This window comes from Montipora capricornis, chromosome 10, assembly GCF_036669925.1.
Source record: "Montipora capricornis isolate CH-2021 chromosome 10, ASM3666992v2, whole genome shotgun sequence".
Taxonomy (NCBI): domain Eukaryota; kingdom Metazoa; phylum Cnidaria; class Anthozoa; order Scleractinia; family Acroporidae; genus Montipora; species Montipora capricornis.
The window spans coordinates 69,689,155-69,699,154 of record NC_090892.1 but is presented as its reverse complement, the minus strand read 5'-3'; the positions used below and the strand labels follow the sequence as shown (position 1 = coordinate 69,699,154).

The window sequence follows — 10,000 nt, the reverse complement described above, 5'->3', positions numbered from 1 at the left end:
AATTTTTTGAAGTCGTTTCTCGTTGTTTCGTATTTTGTTTATCCATCCCTGTAAATTTGGTTAACCCCAGCACCCCAGGATGCCTCCAAAATCATCTGGAATTAGAGTAAAATCTGTTGAGTCGCACCCAGGCTGTCAATGGGTTAAGTTTAACCCCTTTAATGTCCTGGGGTGACATTACAGATTTTACCCTGGATAATACCGTATTTACCTTGTATAAGTCGACCTTTTATAGCCTCAAAAGAAGCTTCAAAAATCATCCTTGACTTATGCATGGGTCAAAGATTTCGAGCCAAGTTCCAGCTAAATAATTTATTCAAAATAAACATAATGTGGTCGTTGGGCATAACGAACGCAGTGGACGAAATAGTTCAAAATGAATGACAAAAGACTTCAAAATTAATGTAATTGAGCAATTCCAGTTGAAATGAAAAAGGATTTGTTTTACTTTAAATGTTGAAGATACTCACAAGCGCAAATATGAAATAGACACTGGAAATTTTTGTTTTCCAAAGGCGGAAAGCTCTAAAAAACATTCTTGTTTCTTCAAATGAAACACGATCCTTCAATGGCTTGGTAACCTGGCACAATTCCTTGTGTTTGCGTGCAAGCATGATCGTCACTCGTGTTGCCTGAAAAATGCTGGTTGGTAATGATTGTTTTTTATTCTTTATACAAACCTGGATGATTTAAATGCTTTTGCAAACTTTGTATTGTTTGGTTTATGAGTTTTGTTTTGTTTGCCATATGAGAAATTATAAGTGAAGCACCAATTAAACCTTGCACATTTCGCATCGTTTTTGAAGTTATTTTCAAAGATTGACTCCTGCTTCTGTGATGTTGTGCTTATCCTCTAAAGCCCTTTATCCTTGAATAACGAAACAGGTTAGTTTGAGGTTTACATGTTCGATTTTCTGAGAACTTTTTTGAAATTCAAGGACAAAATGCCTGCACATACAACAACCGCTGAACCACAAAACTATTAAGCGCTTGAGGCCCTTAATTTTTTGTGAATCCACAGTTCCAGAAATCGAAGAATGCAAGATTAGTATCCCATGAACATTTAGCAAAGAAATTAAGAAATTGCTTTTTTTGCCATCAAAAAGGGGGTGTCAACTTATACATGGGATCGACTTATACACGGGTAAATACGGTACAAGACAGGGTATATACTTCCAAGAGTAACCTCTCAAACATTGAAAGGTTAAGAACCATCTCTTTTGGATGGTCTGATTCCCAAGAATGAAATCAGATTTTACTCATCCCATTAAGAGCCATAATTTACTCAAGAAAGGAAGCCTTTGGATAGGAAGGGTAAAATCTGTCATCCTGGTGGTATGAATTTTAAATCTCCAACCTCCTATATTCATGTCTTCTCATGAGAAGAATTTCCTTCAAAGGCCAGTGGTTTGCTAAAGAAGTTAGCTTGTAATGTTGTGTTGTATGTTCATTGGCTTATGTCCATTTGTTTCCTTTCCATTTAGGAGGATAAAATTCAATCTAAGGTATCCATTTTGTCATTTTGTGCTTGGTTGTGATACTTTTACCTTAATTAAGACACCTTTAAGTTATTAAAATTGTACAGATTCGTTTGTTGACCAACTATTTTGTGAAGAATTTAATGTTTATCTTCCATTTTCAGAGCAAAACTTTGCAAAATGTATTTTTCAGTGAAAGTAAAGAAGGCTGGTAAGTATTTTTCATTCAGAAAGATAAGAGCTAGAAAATCGAATAGCTATTAATTAAGGCTTATTGGAACTTACTGTCTTATGAAGACTTAAATTTACTAGTTGCAATTTATACTGTACACAGTTTCTGAGAAATAAATGCATTCTCTTGTCAAGTCTTTGTGGTGAAAAGAAACTCTTTTGAATGTACCATGGATTGAAAAAATAGAAATTATTGCTTTGTATCAATATCAGGTGTATTGGAATTTATTAGAAAAATAAATAGGTATCAAATGTACTCTTAAAAGCAGGAGTAAAAAGCAGTAAACCTTCAGAGCAAATGCAGTGCTTCCTGTTATTTAGCTTTTACATGTACATTTGCGTATATGAGATTATTGAACACAAAAGGGATTATTGCATTTTTTTTAAAAATTTAATCAAGTTCAATTCCAACAGAAGCTTTACCATGCCTCTGTTCAGATGCAAAATTAATAACTCTTGAAGAAGCTTTTATTTACAAGGTGCATCTGGTCTGGCAAAGAATCAAAACTGAAAATGTCAAGTGTGGACAGTTTTCTTTTTTATTCAACAGGGGAACTTTTTTGGACCAAAATAATGTAATATTAATAATAATAATAATAATAATAATAATACTTATAATACTAATAATACTACTTCTACTTCTAATAATAATAATAATATAATTATTATAATAATTATTATTTAGTTTTTCTTGTGATGGGGGCCCAAAAAGCTCAAAGCCAATGAAATTATGAGTGGAGCCCACTAAGCAACCTTTGTCATTGATTGGACTTTCAGTGTTGTACAATGATGAAAAACAAAGCATTTCCATTATGATGACTACAGGGCTTACATTGATTACAGTGAGGGAAAGCATTACCCTCCTGCTTCGGATAGTAAAAGCAAGGCAAGGTGAGGCATTGTCCTCTTCTCACCTAAGTTGTTGTTTTTGTCTCTCTCTTCATAGGTTAAGCTCCCTTCTTGCTCCAGCAGCAGCTATTGTCGTGGTTGTCTCCATTGCTGCCTATAAGTATTTTCAAGCTTAGCACGTTTCTTTGAATAATGATTTTTAACTGTTTCACAGTGATTTGATCATCAAGTACATGGACATTGTTCTTAACTGTTATAGAAGCACCTCAGTGGTCATGTGAACAGTTCATAACAATTTCTAATCTGTCTTGATAGAAGCCCTGACTTTGAACTTACATGTATAATTCTGCAATTTCTGAGTAATCCAGCTCTCAGACCATCTATATTTAACGTGACACATCTGACAGAGTTTTTAGTATGCATGCTCTGATCACTTCACTGGTGAAAAAATTCTTTTTACTTTTGATGGAAGTGGAATCTGAAGATAACTAGGTCTTGGGAAACGATCACTCAAACTGGGAGTGTTAGTTGTTAGGCTTCTGCTCTTGCTTAATAAGAATAAAGAAAACACTGAATGTAAAGAACAAAGAGTCTTATGGGTTGTGAGTCGAACTGAAAAATAAAGCATCGTGTATTGGAAAGGGGCATTGTTCGTGTAAACCATTGTTTTAAAGATATTGTGAGGAGCTTTTGGTATCTTTTGTTAATCTTGAACTGATGCTTCTTGTCATGTATTAATAAGGCTCCCTAGAGTTTTGGGACCGTGTGCAAGCTGGAGTAGTGCTAAATGGGTTTTCAGGTCCCTTTTGACGGTTGGAATTGGAGCATTCTGATTGGTGGATTCAAATTTGAGCGGGAAATTCAAAATTCAAACGATAACGTCACAGACACGTGACACCTCCGTTGCTGCGAACCCTTAGGAAACAGGTTGGGGTGTTTTGCGTAACCATGCTGGATGTTAATGTAACGGTCAGGAAATTCAAAATTCAAACAAGACGTCACATGGGTCGAGAGAGGGATGACGAAGTTTTTAATGCCCTGATACCAGTTTACAGAAGAAAGTTGCGAGGGCTGTACTTGCACTGTCTCCACTGGTTTGAACATGTAAAGCATGACTCCGTGCATAAAGACGTTATGAAAGCGCGACATCGTTTCATGGAGGAGGACTCAATGAATGTTGAAGAGGCTACAGACGCAGCTTTGGAGAGACGGAAACTTTTGTTGAACAGGATGTTCCATTTGCGTCCCATCCCAACGCATGATGAAGAAGAAGAAGAAGAAGAAGAAGAAGAAGAAGAAGAAGAAGAAGAAGAAGAAGAAGAAGAAGAAGAAGAAGAAGAAGAAGAAGAAGAAAATGATGATGACAAGTGAACGATTTTTTATGTTTACAAACAAGGAAAAGGAAAGGAAAACCTGAGTTCGAACGGTGGTACAAGATCATCAAAGAACTGACATATTTCAGTTCCTTTGAAAAAATAACCGCTGCTGGCGTCTGCATGCACGATCTCCGTCTTACCTGCATGGAGGAAAACACCATCGCTTTCAAACATCTCCGAGATTGGCGTTTGGCCACTAATCATTCCAAGGAAGCCATGGAAAGGTTACAATGGCAAGAATATCGATCAGTTGCAGACACAACAAGCCGGTGCACCATGTATCCGTCACGCCCGCAACCAGGGCGAATATCAGATCCCTGGTACCCGTTGGACCGTGGATGGTTACGACGAGACCATCCACGCCGCTTACGAGTACTTGACACTTGAACTTGAACAAGAACCGTACCGTCGTCACGACGATTGTTGTATGGACGCTGTTTATCGCGACACCGTGGCTCGTCTCCAAGTGATTCGTGATCATAACATTCACGTCATCCCTATCTGGGGCTGTGAGAGGCCTCGTCTCAAAAAGGAGGATCCCTAGTTCAAAGCGTTTGTGACGGACTGACCCTCGTACCACCTATGAATCCTCGCGACGCCTTCTTCGGCGGACGTACCAATGCAGTACACCTCTATTACGAGATCCAGGGAGGTGAACGAATCTTCTATATCGACTACATGAGTCTGTATCCATGGACCAACAAGCACGCCGTGTATCCTGTCGGTCATCGCGAATTCATCTACAATCCGGACACGACGGACCTCTCGGAGGAGTTTGGTTTGGCTACCTGCAACGTGCTATCACCCACGAGACTCTTCCATCCAGTGTTACCTTACCGAATGCGGCGGTAAGCTCACCTTCCCTCTTTGCCATAGGTGCGTGGAACAGGACATCGACAAGGCTCTGCGCCACAAATCTCTCGATTGTACTCACACGGATGCAGAGCGTGCTCTGACCTGGACCTGGTGCACCCCCGAGTTGGACAAGGCAGTTGAGGTCGGCTACGTCTCCTGGAAGATTCACGAAGTAGCGCATTTTCCACATGATCTAAGAAACAAGGCCTCTTCGAATCGTATGTCGATCGTTTGCTAAAACTCAAGGTGGAAGCCAGCGGTTGGCCTGTGGGTCCCGCTCGCGACCCTAACCATCCCGAGTGTCAAATCGAACGCGACGCATACGTGTCCGATTTCGCCCGTCATGAAGGGATTCAGCTGGAGCCAGACAACATTGAGAAAAATCCCGGCTTGCGTGCCTGCACCAAGATGATGTTGGGGCAAGTTTGGTCAGCGCGACAATCTCATGCAGCGCAAAGTGTTCTACGATCTGCAACCTTTTCAGATGTTCATGGATTCGGACCAACACGATGTGCGCTACGTCAGCTGTCTGGACGAACACTGGGTGGAAGTATACTACAAAGCGCAGGCCGAGTGTGAAGACTTGAACGTCAACACCAACACGTTCGTGGCTGCCTTTACCACCTGCTGGGCACGACTCCATCTGTACGAGACTCTGGAACGTCTCGGCAAACGGGTCTTTTACTTCGACACGGATTCCATCATCGGTATGGGTCGTCCTGAACCCGACGAAATGACGGGAACTCATCTCGGTGAGTTCACGAACGAACTCGATGACCAGAAGTTCATTCGGGAATTCTGTTCGGGCGGCCCTAAAAATTACGGCTATCTGTGCAGTGATAACAAGACCGAATGCAAAGTCAAAGGCCATTCACTCAATGTCGAGTGTAAAGCCCAACTCAATTACCAAGTGTTGCGACAAAACACGTTCGATGAACTGTGTCTTCCTTTGGACACACCTCGAAAAACCGTCATCCATCAAGCCCGTTGGGTCTTACCCTCAGTCACTGCGTTTGTTCCCTTAAACAAGAAACTTTGCTCCACATTGTCTGTCGCTTGCTCCGGTCGTGTTAGCCCCAGGGACTGGTGTGAGACTTCATCTTTCGCCTAGTTAGACGCACACTGTAAAACAGTTTCCAATAACCTTGAACCTTGAAAATGCGCGCGCCCACGATGCAAGGCGTGTTCTCTCACCGCCAAAATTGACGAAATAACATCTCTCGGACGATCTATCGCCAATCACTTAAAATGCTCAACCACCAACGTGATATACTTCATAATTTGTACACAATGCAACAACATCTACGTAGGCAAATCGGGAAGTAAACTTGGCGACCAATTAATTGGCCACTTTAAAAATTGCGCGAGAGACAGCGTCGAGAGCCTTGTTGAATTGCATTGTGGGACTGTTTTGGGGAACGCGTTTTCATCATGGCGTGCGCGGAGCAAGAATATACCAGGAGCTGAGCTTACTAAACCATTTTAATATTGTACAGTGGCGATTTTGAAACGATGGCTGGCTCGCCCAGGTGCAAAGTTGTTCGGGAAACGAAAAGATTTGATTCTCCATTTTCTTGCGACAAGAAGTTCCGTTTTCCATACATTCAGTTTGCTGACATCCAGTCCGACTACCATGTTGGTTTATCAACCCTGAATGAACTTCCCAAATGGACTACCAGCTTATATTTACTGTTACTTCCGATATGTTACTTCCATTACCCGCGATCCCAAGCGGGTAGATCTGGAGTAGGTGTGACCCGTAAAAAAGGGGTTTTTGGGTCGCACTCTCGTCCTTTAGAAAGCCAATCAATAGTTTGTAAGTATTAATTTCTGTTCAGGTTTTATTTCATCTGGATTTAGTTTTGTAACCGAAATTTAGTCTCTTTTTAGTTGAGCCACTCACGCTTAATCACTGCTCGTTCACTTGAATTACTCCAATACCGGAATGCTTGTTCCACGATATATATGTTATGAGGATCAGAATTATTTTTAGTTTACCTATCATGCAATTCCAGCTTTTTCTAGAATTATCTAAGAATCTGTAATACTCCAGAAATTTCTCTGATGTGACTCAGCAGCACCTTGTAATAGACTATAAATAGCTTAGAGTAAAAGTATAAAAGCAGGCTTGTAAGTAATGGAAAAACTCTTTTGCCCGAGGGCTTACCCTTGTGGCCAGCTGTGATTGAACTTGGATGCGATACTGTGATGAAGCTATAATCAACTGCGATAACTATGGTGGAGCGATAACCTTTGTCCGTGCGATATCCGGAGAGAAAAAAGAGACGATAGCTGAAAAGGGAAGAAGACAAAGAGTTCAGAATTTATTATGAAGTGTTCCCTAAGAGTTTGTGTACACAGAAAATCCAGTGAATCAAGAAGGTCAAGAATTGTTGTCTACAATCAGTGGAACTTGGAGTTCAAAGTTGATCAAGATAAATACCTGTATGGCCATGAAAGACAGTAAGCCCGTGCTTTACGAACTGCTTAACTTAATCTTTAACCTATAATTGTAACGGTGTAAAAGTAATTAAATAATAGTGAACCGCGCACCGGTGGCTCAGTTGGTTGAGCACCGGGCTGTCACGCGGGAGGTCGTGAGTTCAATTCCGGCCGGACCAACACTTAGGGTCTTTAAATAAATGAGGAGAAAGTGCTGCCTTTGTAATTACATCTGCAAAATGGTTAGACTCTCTAGTCTTCCCGGATAAGAACGATAAGCCGGAGGTCCCGTCTCACAATCCTTCAATGTTCATAATCCTCCAAGTGGGACGTAAAAGAACCCACACACTTGTCGCAAAGAGTAGGGCATGTAGTTCCCGGTGTTGTGGTCTGTCTTCTGTGATGTATCATGGTTTGGAGGGTAAATGCTCGGAGAAATTAGCTACACCAAGCTACTCTAAAATCCGAGGGTAAATAAAGATATATGATATGTGATATGAGGGTAACTGCTCGTTGTCACACTTGTTGCGTGTCTTATATCGTACTCGGGAGTTATTTTCATTCATGTCCTATTTGCGGACGCTTATTTCCCTTTCGTGAACGGTCGTTGCCATTTGAAACGGTCGATGCCCTTTTTTAGCTCTGAATTACACTCATTAGGTCTAAGAACTCAAAAGGTTGCGGTTACTGGGAGTTGTGTCTCGCTGGTCATATGAGTTCGGGTTAGGGTTCTGTTTAGGGTGAGGGCTAAGAACCCGAGTTCGAGCGAGAATTTACGGACTCTTTTTTTCCTCCAGTATTTCTTTTATAAATGTGGTTTTTTTTTTCCTTTTTTGTCTTAATTTTTGTTAATATTTTGCTTCGCGGACATCTCTTGGTTATTCTAGCACGTAACATGTAACATATATTAAAGTGGGTTCAAATTGTTGTTTGTTGCTTAAAGTCTACATTTACTACTGAAAAGCAGTGTAAAGCAAAGATGACAGTCGAACTATTTTTTTAGAAGTGTGTTATGTTTCGAGCGTTGTCCTTAGATAAATTTAACTGGAATATTGGCAAGGGGCCTACCAGCATATTACTGTCATTGTTAATTTTTTCTTTGTCTTTGTACCTGGAATGTCTGTTTCAGACCACGCTATAAATTTGGCTGAGTTTCGTGGTCGTCATCATCGAAGTCGCATATGATAACGACATTGTGATCGGCTAACTCAATGTTGTACCCAATTCGAATCTCCCGGGACTAGGATTCTTTGTGTATTGTATTTGCATGATAATGTAGCATTCATATTTAAATGATATGGAAATTCCTGGAACAAAACGTCATACTCCCAAAAGGTTTGAATTGGGTACAACATTGAGTTAGCCGATTAGGTCTATTGTCAGTAAAGTTAAGACTTGTTGGCAGGGGTTTATACTCTATTGTGTGATCGCCGAGAATTCCTCTTGCTGTTAACTTGTACATGTAGTTCTAAAACAGTGCTGATAGGTTATCGACCACAATTGATTGCCCCACAATAAATAAAACTCTTTTCAGTCGGCAAAGTTCCCTGTGAAATGGCAATAAAACTGACTTTTTAAGGGAAAGAAAAACACCTTTAAATGAGCTTTCGAGACAAGGATGTATCAGTTAATCCAAATCTCTCAACCTGAACGACTCTCAAGCAAGAGAGCAAGAGGATACGTTGCGAATATTGATTAGATTGGATAGCAATGAAAGTGTCGAAACCTTATTCTGTTACCATGACTTCAAAGCTTGTTTTGAGCTCCAAATACTTGGCTTATAACTCTCACTCTGCTTCAGTCATCATTGACATTTGAATCCAATAACCTCTTACATCAACAACTGCATCCGACGTAAACGCCACTAAGCGTCTTTTTGAGATTGAGAGCCTTTATGGTTTACTTCCATTGATGAAAGTGAAGGATGGCATAACGATTACCCGTGAAATCGAAGCTTCAACAAGCCCAGGTCAGTCCTTCCTTCCAAATTCACGTCCGCCATTATTACGGTACATGTAAAGCTTTGCAATTTCTTTCCGTTGACGGGTGGTGGGTGGCGAAATTTTTGAGGTTTTGTACATTGCATATTAGCATGGCAGCATAGAAAAATGAGGGGGGAGGGGTAAACACCTTCCTTGCTTGATATGTCCAGAAATGCGCGTAATTAGGCCAGTTTTGTGGGCTGGTAAGCAGCTATTACAAGAGCTCTCGGGATTGGCTCAGAAAGCAATGGACCAAAACAAACAACCAATCAACGATGGACCCTTGCCCTAAAAACAATAGAGCTGCGTCCTAAAGGGATCCAATCAAGTTAGAGGTTTGTTGTAAAGAGCTGGATCGAGCAAGAAATGAAAGATAAATTGGGGGATTCTTTTCACATGCAAATAGTTTCATCTACTTGTAAAATTGAAGGCGCCTTGGAAATATATAAATACTAAATACTAACATTAAAGTACTGCGAGTGTATTTGAACTGTTGAACTGTGTAGTTGATTTTCACTGCGCGAGAACCATTTCCTTCAACCGCAACGAACGAAACTAGGACAGTAGCGAAAAGAAAGCTTGAAAAAATCCACTCAGTACCTTTCAGGCTGCTTTTGGCGATGATGGTCTCTATAAATTGATTTAATGTTTTTGTGTTGCGAACCGATCGTTCGTAATCAGTGTTTCTTAGATTTGAAACTACCTCGCGAGGTTGTTTCAATCACGCTCAGACTAATCATGTTTCAACCATGGGTCATGCATGCAATGCACTGTCTGAATACTTTTC

At 40.6% G+C, this 10,000-nt stretch overlaps 1 protein-coding gene across 2 annotated transcripts in view; it reads left to right on the top strand.

Annotated features, from left to right (window-relative positions):
- Nucleotides 1-3,199, top strand: part of LOC138019639 (cytochrome b5-like) — a 5,566-nt gene extending 2,367 nt beyond the window's left edge. Inside the window, exons 4-6 of one of the 2 annotated variants that reach the window (XM_068866490.1) lie at nt 1,485-1,505; nt 1,643-1,689; nt 2,656-3,199. In XM_068866490.1, the coding sequence (XP_068722591.1) occupies nt 1,485-1,505; nt 1,643-1,689; nt 2,656-2,734 (147 nt within the window). In that variant the 3' untranslated portion in view covers nt 2,735-3,199. Of the gene's footprint in view, nt 1-1,484; nt 1,506-1,642; nt 1,690-2,486; nt 2,618-2,655 lie in introns of those variants that run through there. The other variant, XM_068866491.1, reaches the window with a different exon arrangement.
- The last annotated feature ends 6,801 nt before the right edge of the window (nt 3,200-10,000 follow it).